This window comes from Populus alba, chromosome 14 (assembly GCF_005239225.2).
Source record: "Populus alba chromosome 14, ASM523922v2, whole genome shotgun sequence".
Taxonomy (NCBI): Eukaryota; Viridiplantae; Streptophyta; class Magnoliopsida; order Malpighiales; family Salicaceae; genus Populus; species Populus alba.
The window spans coordinates 9568399-9583445 of record NC_133297.1 but is presented as its reverse complement, the minus strand read 5'-3'; the positions used below and the strand labels follow the sequence as shown (position 1 = coordinate 9583445).

Genomic DNA, 15047 nt, shown 5'->3' with positions numbered 1-15047 from the left:
CTAATAAATACTCGAAGCCTCGTGTATTCCGTGCTCCGGAACTCGTACTTCCTTCCTCTCTTCTAGAACCATCTGGCCTCATTGAATCTCAATTGAAATACTCTTAACAATGGATTCCTAGCATATGATTACAGATAACTTGTGACAGCGAAGCTGTCAAAGTCAGATTGATCTTTTTTCTGTGATTCCAATAACCACTCAAGGCTGATGCCAAGTCTTAATCAGCATTATTACTATACAAGGAAGAACGGATCGATAATTTATCTGCTTACGAGCAGAGGCTAAAATGAAAGAATCCAAGAAATACCATCATTGATAATACAGGTCACAGGGTAATCCTTTTATTTTCATACTTGATAAGATTGTTTAAGGACAACTCAACTCAATAATGATTAAGCAGCTGATTCCAGGAGAGTCCAAGCAACTGGCCACGTGTGTGATGCCACGCCGAAAGGAATCGGGTCCCCCCTCCCTACTATGACGCTTGCTCCGCAACAATGCCATCTGGGCATGACACAAAATAAATTTGATTGCCCAGCTTCCAAGCTTTGTCTATGCATTTCTTAGCTCACTTGTTGGCTGGATAAATTATAATTATAATTCTTACGATCACTTCAAGTAGCAGACTTGTCACAAAATACAAACAAGCAAGGAATAGGGGGGTTGCCACCGAAGTGCGCAAAGGAACAGAATCGAGAGATAGTTCACACGTCTTACGCCGCTGCCACCAAGGCAAGGACAAGAGAAAATACAGCCCGTGAACTTCTCCGAGATTCTTCCGATTTAGCTCCTCCAGCCGTGAACGATAACTAAGTTTTGGCTCACATGCCACCAGTCCATGGCCCTTTCACTACTTTTTGTTCATCGCACTCCACCAACAAGCATGTCAGCTTATCGTTCAAAACATTTCTTCTTCTTCTTCATTTGCTAAATTCAATAGTACCATTTCATTTTGACAAGAGTTGATTACAAATTCTAAGAAATGATGTACAAAAAAGCTAAAGGATGCGCGAGGAAAAAGAAACCTAGCACAACTCTTTTCCAAGTCCCTTTCCTAAGCAGTGTTCTACATTACTCACGTGGCCTACCATTTGTCCAAAAAGAAAACCAAAGGTGCCCTCTGTAAAGTCCTCCCTCCTAATCACAGAGTGCCACATTTTCCCAAATGCCCTCTCACTTTGTCGAGAAAATCAATGTTATCACCTTCTGACTCTCCCCACTAGCCTCACGGGTACTGATTACATGGAAGAAATTCCCAAGAGCCTAAAACAAAACAAAATGCACAAGACCAGACCGACACCGACCAAAACGCTAATAATTTACAATTGCAATTTGCAACTGATCCAGTAATTTAATGACATTAAAACGCACAATTTGGCCATCTCAAAAATATCTCCACTTCAATGCCCACTAATTTGTCTATTCCGTTCAATATCAACAGCTGTACCCCTCCATTGAAGGACAAGCTTTCTCCCTTCCTTCTGCAGAGATGTTCTGTTTTTATTACACTAATTGCTGCAGCTTTTAACCAAAATCCCAAAAACCACCGAGCACCACCGTAACAAATTGAATGTCTCCCTTATTTTTTATATATATATTTTTATTTTTCAAAGGCAGGAATAATAGGATAGAATACAAATCGCCTCAGAAATGATTTGATATTAAAATCAAAGAAAAAAAATGAGGTCATAGGAAGAACGAAATTAAAGAACAAAAAAGAAAAAAGAAATTAACAAAAAAAAGTTCCTGACGGGTAATAAATTTACCGGCGAGTAGAATTTATAATCGTGAGTGTCCGTACAAATCGTATGGTGACCACAGGAAATCAAGAGGGCACGGTTGCTGTGAGTCGAGCCTGAGCCACGGCTTTCCGCTACCTGACCAATGCAATAGACTATACGGACCCGGATGCAAGTCCCGGCAACTACCCCTCACATTATCACCACCTAACCCATGCTGGTTCCACCGGTGCTCAATCGGCGCCACATTTCCCGCAAATACCAAAAGATACGGCGGCAAGGAACCCAAATCGTAGATCCGGTCACTCTTCTGGACCTCCATCCACCTCTCAATCCACTTCGTATATTGGGCATGTCTCCATTTCACCAGATCTATCACCATCACTCCAGTGTTAAAGTAACAGGGTTTCCGCCCCCGAAATGTCCCTGAAAACCGCTTATCAGACCAGAAACCCGAAGTGAAATACTTTGTGAAGTTGGCATGACAGTATTCTGGAGCTCCGATTGTTCTAGAACCCAAATTAGTACCCCACAGCTTTGCAATATCATCAACGACAACTAGATCAGAGTCCAAATAGATCACTCTTTTAACACAGGTCTCTAGCAAATCAGCCAAATAATTCCTGGCGTAATTGAGTGGCTGCTCAAGCGCTTGCCTAACTGAAGTCGAGATGAGGCTGCGTACAATCTCCGGATCGAAATAATACACTTTGAACTTCAATTGAGGGAAAGTGGATCGAACTAGGGATTCCAGATTGGTCTCAGAGACTAAGAAATGGAAGAAAACATTCTCTGGACACAAAGAGTTAAGCAAAATTGAGTGAACAGCCGCGATTGAACCACGAAGATACTCCACATCGAGAGTAATCGCTATGTGAACCAAAGAAGGATCACAGACACTGGTTTTGCCCCTGATTTGGCGGTCGGAGAAGCGGCATTCATCAGCATTGCGGAATATGGTCGACCTTCGGAAGGATAGTTGAGGGAGGTAATCGGGAGGGGAGGGGAGGATGGGGAAACGGAGGTAGCCGTCGAGATTGGAGGAGCGAATGGCCTCAGCTGGGGGGAAGGATTGGATAGAAGGAGAGAGTATAATCATCACAACTGCGGCAGAGAAGAAGCCTGAGAATCGTAGAATCCAAAGCATCTTTGCACCATAAATCCCTCTTCTCTTCTTCTTATACTTTGATTTAAAATCAAACCGATCTGCCACTATTGAGATAAAGGACAATCGAAGGAACGCTAGGGTTCCTTTGAGGTCCGCCAGAATTGTTGAAGACTCTACAGCAAATGATAGATTGAATTAAAGGAAAGGAAAGGAAAGTTTCGATTCGATATCTCTCTCTTTCCCTTTTCAATGTAGAATTGCCGTGAGAACGAAGCGAATAGAGGAATCCATGAAACGAACCAGGGCGTACAATTAGGCCCCCTGGTGCTAGCGTGCGCCACCGAGCACTCTAACCCCCCCTCCACCTCTTTACTCGCACCCACCCTATCCCGCAAAGAAAAAAAGGAAAAGATGAGAGGAGCAGAAAAGAGAGACAGAGCAGTAGAGGAGCAAGAGGCGCTTGCTTTTCTTCTCTTTTTTCAGCTTCGCTTTGCGTTTTCCACCGTAGAATAGAAATGCCAAACAAACTATTAGCTATTATTTTTTTTATCTTTTGGTAAATGAATACTATAAAATGCAGTACTAAACGGTGCGAAGAGAATTTTAGGAAATAATATATATTCATTTTTTATTAAATGGATATGTTATGTGTTTGTATTTACAGGAAGTAAAATATATATATATATATATATATATATATAGTAATACGAATACTAGCATTGATTGGGTTTGGTTTCTTTGGAGGAAACTTCCAGCTGTCCTTGTCTTCTGTCACAATTACGATTGCGTCCCCGGACCTGCACGGACCTTCTTGTTTGCTACCCAGAACTCGTTATTATAAATATATTAAAATAATTATACTAAAATAATCTGAAATTAAGAAAATACAAAAAAATATTTTCAAAAATACTTTTAAATTTTTAATTTTTTTTTTTGTCTTTTGATTTTTTACCACTTTAATTATATTAAAATAATTTTTTATTTTTTTATACAGTGATACCAAAATTATTTTAAAATACTTTTAAAATATTAATTTAATATCATTTAAGATAAAAAATAATAATAATAATAAATAAATATGTAACAAACAGAACAGCTGGGTCCACTCTTCTTCGGTTTTTGGGACTATCGGATTAGCCAACCTCATCCATTGTTTCAACTCTGAATTACTCTTCGGTTAGAAGTAGTCTTCATTATTCTTAACTACCAAGTTATGATAACAATTTCGCTGTTTAAGTAAAAGGAAGAAAAAGGATGAGAGAGGGAACCAGAATAAGTCCTCGTTCATCGTTTACTTCCAGTCCTTAGCGCGTAGATGTATCGGAACTTTTTTTATTCAAGAAATTTAAGGAGGGATGGATAATGTATCAACGTCATGTTGACTTATTAATAAAAGGTGCCTTCCCCTTATCCAATTATTATTATTATATTATTTTTAAAGTAATTTTGGTATTCCATCATAATTGATTGTTTTTTGGTATTTTGGTATTATTATAATTGATTGCTTTTTTAATGTTTTTAATTTGAAAAATATATTTAAATAATATATATTTTTATTTTTTTACTAACATATTAAAACAATAAAAAATTAATTTAAAAAAAAAACATAGCTAAACCATGAAAATAAACAAGACTAAAAACATAGATGTGTGCACAAATTTTTATAATCTTCTGGCTTTGAATTGTTTTTTCATGTTCTATAGAGATATGCTATATTATATCTTATTACTTTAATTTTAATTAATAAAAATCAATCGTTAAATTATATGTGTTTTTATAAATTTTATATTCAAAGAATTTTTATTTTAGAAGATATGTTAGTCAGCTTATATAAATTTTAAAATTAAAAAATGTTTACCACATATTAAAAAATAATATAGAACTATTTTTAAATAAAATAATTAATTGACATGCTACTCAGTCACCAAAATTTTGATTTATGGGTATGTCTCCATAAAAGGTTTTTTTTTAAAAAAAAAAGAGTATTCTTCATTTTGCTTTTGTGCCGTTTTTCAATAATATAGAGCACAACGTGAGCAAGTTTCCGGGATAAATCGCACAACTCTAATTTTTTAAACGATTAAGATATTGTTTGGCATTATATTTTAAAAATATTAAAAAAAAAATTTATTTTTTATTTTATTTTAAATTAATATGTTTTTATATTTTTAAATTATTTTGATGTGATTATATTAAAAATAATTAAAAAATATATTATTTTAATGTATTTTAAAATAAAAAAAAAACTTTCAAAAATAATTGTAATCATATCCCAAACACGTTCTAGTACTGTACATGTAACGATGAAATTTTTATTTGTGACAATCCATCTTTTCATGTCTACTCTATTAATTATAAAATTTATTGGTGTGAAATTTAGTATAATATATTTGCATGCGCAATGTTTTTCTTTTTCCATGTATGTATGTGAGTTCAAGGCTAACGAGACTTAGCCCACGATTAATAAGGGGATTTCTCAACTACCTTTTATTTAAATGTAGTTGATATTTTACTGTCAATTGGAGAGTATTTCTACCCAATCAGGTCCTCTATTCTTATTAAATGTCCAACTTGGTAGCAAGGAGAATAACCATTCATGATAAAATAATAATAATAATAACCATTCAACACGAAGTAATATATTTATATTCAATTAGTTATATTAAAAAAATTCGTAAACCTTGAATATAATACAAGAACGGTTTTTTTACATGTTTTTAGAATATAAAATACACATTATTTGTATTATGTGACGTTAGTCTCTCTGTAAAGTCATGCCAATCTTTAATTGAACCATGTTTTTCAAAATTAACTAAACACTTTTAAAATTATAATTAAAATAAAATATGATTTCAAGTTTTCAACCATGTCCTGTCACTCTACCACATACATCCATGGAAAAAAGTTATCTAAGAACATGTTCAATGCAAATCCCACACACTATATGCCACGACATCAATTAAACACAATTAATCATTAATTTAAAACCATTAATCTTGTTACTTTGTTTTAAATACTCTGTCAAGTGTCAACTGCAAATCACTATCTCAGGGACCTTGCACTCATCTACGCTTCAACTACCAAACCAAATACTGCAATAAAAATGATAGAAGACCTGTTCCCTGTAAGGCGGTGATCCGGTGCTGCCATGTCGGCGTGCTTGTTTTAAATCACTTAATATAAATAAAATATATTTTTAATATATTATAGTACTTATTGGTCATTTTACATCTAAAAAACACAACAAAATAATGTAATATTTAGCTATTTTAAACATTTTTAAGCACAGCACGGCACCTAGTTACCAGATACTATACTTACCCCCAAACCACGTCACCAAACAACACATTACAACGTAATAGCCACATCATGGCATGACACGCAAAACAACACAATCCCTTTGAAAATCATGGTACCAAAAATATGGCAAATCAGCAAAGGCCAGAACAAATATCAAGGAAATAGAATAATTTAAACAAAAAAAACAATTGAAAATACAGACTTCAACACAATGATTTTGACTAAAAAATTCAAACCATGAATTAATTTTTATTCTGATCCTAAACTAACTCTAAATACAAACAATAAACAATATCTTAACTAAATATAATAAAAAAATTAGGGTTTTTTTGCCTTTTTTTTTTTCAATTCTATTATAAGTTATTATTGAATTTATTATTAAATATTGATTTCATAGTAAACTCTAAACAAACCTAAATATCTTATTATATTTAGCAAGGGTTTGTTTTAAAATTTATTAATTAGTGTTTGTTTTTAGGATTTGTTTTTTAAGTACCCGGTCATGGTTTGAAGTTAGGATATTAGTTAGAGTTGGAATTTGAAGCTAGTTTAGAGATGGAGTCTTTTAGAGATGGAGTCAGGGTTAGTTCATGGTTTAATTTTTTTTAAGGTCGTCATTATTATTCCTAATCTTAATCGTGTATTTCTAAAAATGTTTTTTCTCTCAATTGTATTTTTAATAAAATTATATATTTTTTTAAATACTTATTTATCCTATGCTATTCTATGAAAACTTTTAGGCAAGTGTGCAGGAAAGAAAATGTACCTGCTTTTGAATAGATTATATGTTTTTTAAAAAGCGCGGTTGGATTAATACCTGCTTTTATTGGCCTAGTCAAATCAGGTACCACTTCTAAAGAAATGTTTTTTAAACAAAGCAGTTTACTTTGGTTTTCTTTTTTTCAATAAAAACACAATTGTATATCGCGTACTTTATTTTTCCAATTAAAATGACAACTTTCTCCATTGATTTTTTTTTTTCAATTACACATGCCAAATACGCTATTCGTTTTGCACAATTCCTTTTTTAAAAAAATACATTGAACTTCTTATAGTTTATTTTTTTATTTTATTTTTATATTTTAAAAAATTACATTTTATATCCTCAATCAATCTAAAATTTCAAACCACGTGAAATAACATTATTACCCTCATATATAAACACAAAACAGCCACTCTTCATCCCTCGTTTTTCTTTCTCTTGATGATATTCTCCCTCCTATTTTATCAATTCATCACTCCTCGCTTGGATCCAAATCCAAATTCTAATCTAGATACTCCCAATTGGATGCTGCCCTGTGTCCAGATTGGATCTTCAATTTTAATTTTTTCTCATGCAATCCTCTATAATTTTAGGATTAGGGTTCTTCTTCGTTTCTAATGTGAATTCGGTTCCATCTTGCAAGATATTCACGTGTTTCTCGATTCAAATTCCTGCATGGTAGATTTGGGGCTAGCTTGATCATTGGAAGTAGAAGGTTGTTTGCTGTTTATCACTCTGGGTTTTAGCCATGAAGTTGAATTCGCCGTGCCACCTGCAGTCCATGTATTTTGTTTCACGAACAATAGTGTGGTTTGTTGCACTGGAATTTACGCAGAGGGTAGTGAGTTTGATGTTCACTGTGATTGTCAAAGAACCATCTCAATTCGATAACTTAAGCTGTTAGAGAATAATTTATATTATTCTCTAATACATCCTCTCAAGTGAAAGCTCTTTGAACTTGAAACTTGCACAAGGCTATATTATTTTCTGCTTATTTTTATTAAATAAATAAGGATAGTGAGATTCGAACTCGTGAGCACTAGGTCATCAAGACTCTGATACCATGTCAAAAAAATATCTCAACACAAAAACTTAAATTTTTAGATGATGTCCCAAAATATGATTTATATGATCATTAAATTATTGCTAGCAACAGTAGCTTATTAGAATTAGTTGGGCACGGTTGTTGAAGAAATTAGTTGTTGCCTTTTATTGTTTTACTATAAAATTTGTGTCTTGAATGACACAAACGAGTCATTTTTTGAGATATCTAGTTTATTGTTCTTGATAGGTAATTCCCAGTCTCATATATTGGGAACGCTGTGTAAATTAACCGTGTTTTATGAAAATTTATTTTTTTCACTAAAAATTATTTTTTTATGTATTTTTGATTGTTTTGATGCGCTGATCTCAAAAATAATTTTAAAAAATAAAAAATTATTTGGATGTATTTCAACATAAAAAATATTTTAAAATACAACTACAATTACAATCTCAAACATTTATAGTTTTAATTAAAGCTATTAGTGTAGAGGGAAATTATGAATTTGAGGTTGATTTTTTATTGCACACCGAGTGTTTGATAAATATAAAGTTTTAGTTTTTTTTTTTTTGACAAAGTTATAATATTAGTTTGATAACAAGGTATTAATTATTATTTTGATGAGCTATTTTAGTCATGAATAGAATGAAAAATTTATAAATGATTCAATATTTTTTTGTTGATTTTTTTTTAAATATCAAAGTTGGAGGATATATAATGTTATAAAGTTATTAAAGTTTAAGATGTAAAGTTAAATTTTTTCAAAATATATAAACAAAGTGAAAAAAACCATCAGACTATTTTTTAACATAATATTGATTTTATTAAAATGATGTGCTTATATATATATAATCATTTATTCAATTTTTTTGTCTACTTAAAAGGATTATTCTCACAAAAAATAATTTTTCATATGCTAGTAAGTGAGTTTAAGAATTAATAAATTATTTAATATAAATAAATTGTATTTATCATTCTCTGGCTGAAAGCAAAAGTAATGAAGCAAGAAGTTTAGCGTACAAAAGCAACACATTAACTAGTTATCAAATACCATAGCATAGCACTGCACAGCATAATATTACAAATTTAAAATACCAAACATGCCCCGGCTGTTGTTGCCCATCGAAACCATGACCAAAATTATTAGTATAACAATGCATGCCCCATGCAATTAGTTTAATACTAAATTATTGGTCTATATCATATTATTTTTTTTCCAATATTAAACAAAATCTTAGGATGATGCTGTGAAATACAAAACTTAATGCATACTGGATGAAATACTCTTAAAAATATTAAAACGATAACATATTAAATTCAATTATAGTTAACTTATAAAACTTGTGATCTAGAACATGAGATAATAATAATTTTATAGAACCAAATTTTAAACAAAAAAGGAGTTCAATTTTGTCAACAAACTATTAAAGACCAAGAAAAAACATTCAATTAGAAAAAAACCAAAAATGATATATTTAAGAAAGTTTTTTTTACCGTGAAGTGAGCATAACATACTTTTATTTAAACAATTGATTTAATTTAATTCAAAATAAAAAATTCTTTAAAAATACTAAGTTTAACGAAGAACAAGAAATCAAAATACTTGAGATAAATTAAAAGAACACATATTAATTCGAAAGAGAAGAGAAATGAAGTGTTAAGAAATTTTAGAAGATCCGGGATGAAAGTTAAAGAGAAAATAGAGAGAGAAAAAAGCAAATTAGCGGGAATTACGTCACACGTGTCGCCTAAAGGATAATTGTGTCGGAATTGAAAAACACCAAGGAAGGTTGTTTTTGGCTACCTGAAACAGTCGCGTGTGCAACTTATATATAAAGTGACTTACTTGTTGGCTTATTTTGTGCATACCAATAATTTTTTTATATATTTTTAATTTTTATATTTTTTTAAATACCAAATTACTCATAAAATCAACTGGTAATCACATGGAAAAAAAAAAAGTTAGTATGAAGAAGCCCGAAGGCAAAGGATTAAAGTTTTGATTTTAAAGAGAATATAGCAATGATAATATGTAAAAAATATTAAAAAGACCGATGACTCCCAATATAAAATAGTAATTTTACTGTTTTAATCAATATTAAATTAAAGCATATCTACAACGCTTCTCCGACGTCGTTTAGGTTTGAATTAATTATTGGTGATATATGTTTTTTTTTTCTTCCAAGAAATGCAATTTGAAGTAGTAAAATGTAGATGCACAGTTGCTATCGTGGACAGTTCGAATGACAGGACACGAGAACCAATTATTTAGAAATCGACAGGCTAACCCTGATGGACCGGGTCCCGCAGAATCTATGGACCCTCTATGACTTTTTTGTCATTTAGCTCACTTAATAACATGCAGGCACCGTTTGTCTAAGTAACCGTCTGATTTTTTTAATTATTTTTTAGATTATTTTAATGTAGTTATATTAAAAATAAATTTTAAAAAATAAAAATAAATTATTTTATTACATTTTCAAATAAAAAAACACTTTACAAAACAACTATTAACATAATTATAAACATAACCACCATAGTTTAGTTTAGAAACTTATTTTTATGTCTCAGAAAAAGTTTATGATTTTTTTTTTCTTTTCTTCAGACCATGATATAAGTAAAAAAAAAAAAACAATTGCACAGGAATCGAGACAGTTAAAAGAGCGGGAGGAAGGGAAAATGCTGGATTACATGAAGAAGGAGATCCAGGGGACAGGCATCGGATACAACAGCAGAGGTATCAGGCTTCTTAAAAGATGTTTTAAGATAGTGTAGACCAGCTGGTTTGGTCAATCCAGTAACAACAGTCCACGTTGATGAGAAGTGTAGCCAGTGAGGTCACAGTCCCATTTATAGAACGCAGGTGTACGGTGCGCCTGCGTCTTCTGGGCAGCACAGCTGTTCCTTTGCTCCACATGATTATACCTTGCGAAGCGTGTCCGGTCCAACCCCAGCCTGGCCTCTCGGTCGAAAACACGGGTCGGGTCTCCACTGCTGGATTAAGGTGTACCGGCGAGCCCGTTCTCGTCTTAATGCTCAGGAGGCAGGGGGTACGGAACCAATGCGTAGTAGTGCAGGATGCTCATGTTAATTGCAGAGTGAGAATTAAGAAGATGGTTCAAGATCCTCTACCTTCTTGTTTTATCTTTTTTTTTTTAGTTTAATGTGGGTGTTCGGGCCAGCTTGCACGCACCTCGACTAATCCCACGGACCCTGAAGTTAACGACCATGTAAGCTTCCAGTGGTCATCATATGAGCAGTTTAGGGCTCGAACTTGAGACCACATGGAGCAAACCTCTTAATCCCAAACTCTTACTACTAGACGACCACCTAGATAAAAAGTAGCCTCAGGAAAATATAAGAGTAGCTTCTAAGATGCAGCTAGCTCTATGAATTGTAGCCGTACTGCATGGGCTAAAAGTGTTACGTAAATGTTGACATTAATAATAACAAACTAGAGAGAAATATCAAAAAGATAAGAAGAGGATTGTTCAATACAATCAAGCTTAAGGTAGGCTGGATTAAGTTTGGTTTGACACCAAACATTAAAAAAAAATGTTAACTTAAATTCAAAATAAGTTTGGTTGGTTGTCTTTTGATACAATGAAATTGACGCAAGAAAAAAGAGAATTGAACTAAAAAATAGGCTTGGTTTGAGTATGGTTAAACCGACTCAAAACTATTTGCCTAAAAAATAAAGGTGGATAAGGGGATTAAATGCAGCGTATTAAATAGTTTTTACGATTATAGAGTATAATATTTTTGATGTAAATATATCAAAATTAAAAAAAATATTAATTTAAAACTTTTTTAAAAAATTAAAAAAAAATCTTAAAAAATACAGTGAAATCACACTCCCAGATATTGCGTAATTGCACCATGGTAAATGCAATTTGCCAGCTGCCACTGCAATAAGTGATATAAATAATGGGGGCACCGTTAATTAAAGGAGGGGGTCCAAGCCGAAAAAGAAAAAAGAAAAACAAGAGGAGCTCTTACCATTCGGGAGAAGGCAAGTCAAAAAGGAGAGAAAAGTATTTCCCACTCATCTGCACCTCCACACAAATCAAAAGTCGTCCCTCTCACCCCACATTTTCCCCATTTCCGGCACACCCACCATAAAAAAACCAATTAGAATTTTTTGTCATTATAAAAATTAAGTGATGATTTTTTCCCTCATAATTTTATATTTTTCACATGATTTAACTCGCCATAACATTAACCGTGAACGATAAAGAATATCATCATAATTTAATTAAGCAAATAATATTAAAAAGACAAAAAATCCCCTACCTTATATATTTTTTGTTTTTTAAAGTAATATATAAAGTCATTTTATTCTGTGTATTAATTTATCATCAATTAATCTTTTAATGCTCAATTACCTTTTTAGAAAGATTATTTTATCCTGGATTACAAGCTTTGTCGATTTTTTGTTTGATGGAACAAAAGTTTCAGTCCATAGTTTCAATGAACATTTAAATATACCTTGGTTCACAATGATTTACAGTGTAATGGTAATAATATAATTAAAATGAAGTCGGATTGTTAAAGTTAACGTGATCAATGACGTACTAGCAATGACGTCAGATCAACAAAAGGCAAAAAAATATGTCACAGCCAGAACAATACAGTGAGCGCAAAAAAAACTCAAATCATTGAGTTCATAATCAATGGAATCTCAATTGCCTTCATGCTGCGCACGTTTCAAATTTTTTTTGTATTTATTTATTATTAAAAAAATTAGTTAATAAAAGATACTTTTTGGTTAATAAAAAATAATTTTTTATCAAAAGAAAATTTGGTTTGATTTTTAGTAAAGGATTTTCCTTTAATTTTAGACGGAAAACACTTTTTAAAAGTCGTGAAAAATTTAAAAATATCATATTATTTGTTGATTATGTCAAATTTGATCCTCAAACTTTTAATTGCTATATATTTTGTTTGAATTTTTTTTTTAAATTCATCCCTTAAAATTTGATTTAATTTGATTTTGATATCATGTTTAATTTTTGTTTTTATTTTTATAATTATTATTTACTTTTCTCTTATTATTTTTTTAATTGAAATTTTTTATCTATCAAATTTAGTTCTCATTCTTTTAATTGTTACTTATTTTATTTAAAATAATTTATGAAATTATTATTATTATTATTATTTTAATTTCATTATCTTTCAATTGTTTTATATGTTAGATTTGATCTCTATTATTTTAATTATTATTTATTTTATTTGAGAAAATTTATGAAATTACATTTTTTCAATTTCATTTTCATTCAACTTTTTAATTTGTAAGATTTATTTCTTATTATTTTAATAAATTTGAAAAAAAATAAAATATTAATAAGCTATTTTTCAGCTCATTTTTTATAATATAACCAAACAATAAAAAATATTTTCCAACTTACTTTCCATGATATTAAAAAATATAAAAAATAATTTATTTTTCAAAAATTCACTTAAAAAAAAATTACATTCATGGAAACAAACCGCTTTACCATGTTTTCTTTCAGGGGGACAGAAGTATCAAAACAAAGAGATTTCCCCGAAATAATTTTAATTTAAGTATTTGATTTGTTATGATCATATGCAGTGAAAATATCCGTGTGCTTGGAAGCATTTGCAAAAGATGAAGCAGAGCATAAATTGTTATAGTTTAAAAATCCAGCGTAATCTAGAGCTGAAACCAAATTAAGTTTTAAAAAAATAATAATAAAAAAAATCCATTATCATTTAAAACAAGTTTAGTTAAAGATATAATTTAATTGGTTAAATTTTAAATTTATTTTTAAAAAATTAATAATTTAAGTATTATAAATTTCGAAACTATTAAAAATTTATATGACTTATAATTTTAAAATTTTAAAAAATTAATTAAAAAATATATAAATTGTAATAAAAAAAAAAAAAAAAAAGAAGTTTGGGGGTGGGACAAGGGAGAATGGTGATGGGACATCGGACAAATGGAAGCACACAAGATTTCCACTCTTGCGTTTCATAAAAGCCGAGGAAAGTAAAGGAGAACAATCACCTACTTTAGGTTCACTGTATAACCCATTATCATATCACGATCCACTCCACCACCTAATTTGATTGGACGGTTGATTGGATCTAGCCATGTGACATTTTGTCATCTAAAGAACTGTTTCTTGTAATTATTCAATCTTTACCAATAATAAACCACGAACAAGAGTTTATATATTATTATATGTAAGAATTTTGAATGAATGTAAAGGAGAAGAGATTTACCAAGCATATAAGTTTTCTTCATTGTCAAAATTAAAATCATTTCAGAATTGTTCTTTTTTTTATTGACAATTCTAAAAGTTAATTTTAATATAACTTTTAAAATAAAATTATGTAATTTTTTGATTTAAAGGTACACAATTCTATTTCAATTTGAATTTTAACAAGCATAATTTTCCATTTATATCCTAACATTTTCTCACATGAATTAAATTTATTTGATCATAATAAAATACAAAACATATACGAAAATAAAGAGTAACAACGTAAAGTACTTATATTAGGCAAGATAGCTTTTGGTCCTGAATCTTTTTTAATGAAAACTATCGGATGCACTCAATTAGGAAGTAAATATAATGTTTTGAATTGTTCAATTTTTTTTATGTAAACTCGGAAAATAAAAATCACACAATTCCTCTTCTTACAATTTTGATTCTTATATTTGTGTTTATTTTGGCTCTATACACATCCTAATTTCAGAGAATACTTTAAAAAATTTAACATTTTCAATTTTTATAGAAGTGGTCTTGTTTCACACTCACATAGATAATTATTACCAAGAACATCTTGCAATACTCCACTTGACTTTATCAAACTATAAGAATCATTACAAGCTTTGTTTATCCTGGTTTTCACTACATGTAGCACTTTTTATCATATAAATGGATAATATTACAACTACTGAATTGACACATAATTTAAATATTTATTTAAACCTAGATCTTGAGATTTCCAATCAATTAGGTTAGGTTTTCATCATGTAAATTCTTTGAATATATGGTAATATAGGCTTTAATTATCCTTTAATTGTACATTGTCAATAAAGATAATCCCATTCGAGAGCAACTA

At 30.7% G+C, this 15047-nt stretch overlaps 1 protein-coding gene across 1 annotated transcript; it reads right to left on the bottom strand.

Moving 5' to 3' along the window:
* Positions 1-1630: 1630 nt before the first annotated feature.
* Positions 1631-3367, bottom strand: LOC118041022 (probable galacturonosyltransferase-like 7). Its single transcript, XM_035048115.2, has one exon. The coding sequence runs from the start codon at positions 2884-2886 to the stop codon at positions 1780-1782; it is 1107 nt and encodes a 368-aa protein (XP_034904006.1). The 5' UTR covers positions 2887-3367; the 3' UTR covers positions 1631-1779.
* Positions 3368-15047: the final 11680 nt, after the last annotated feature.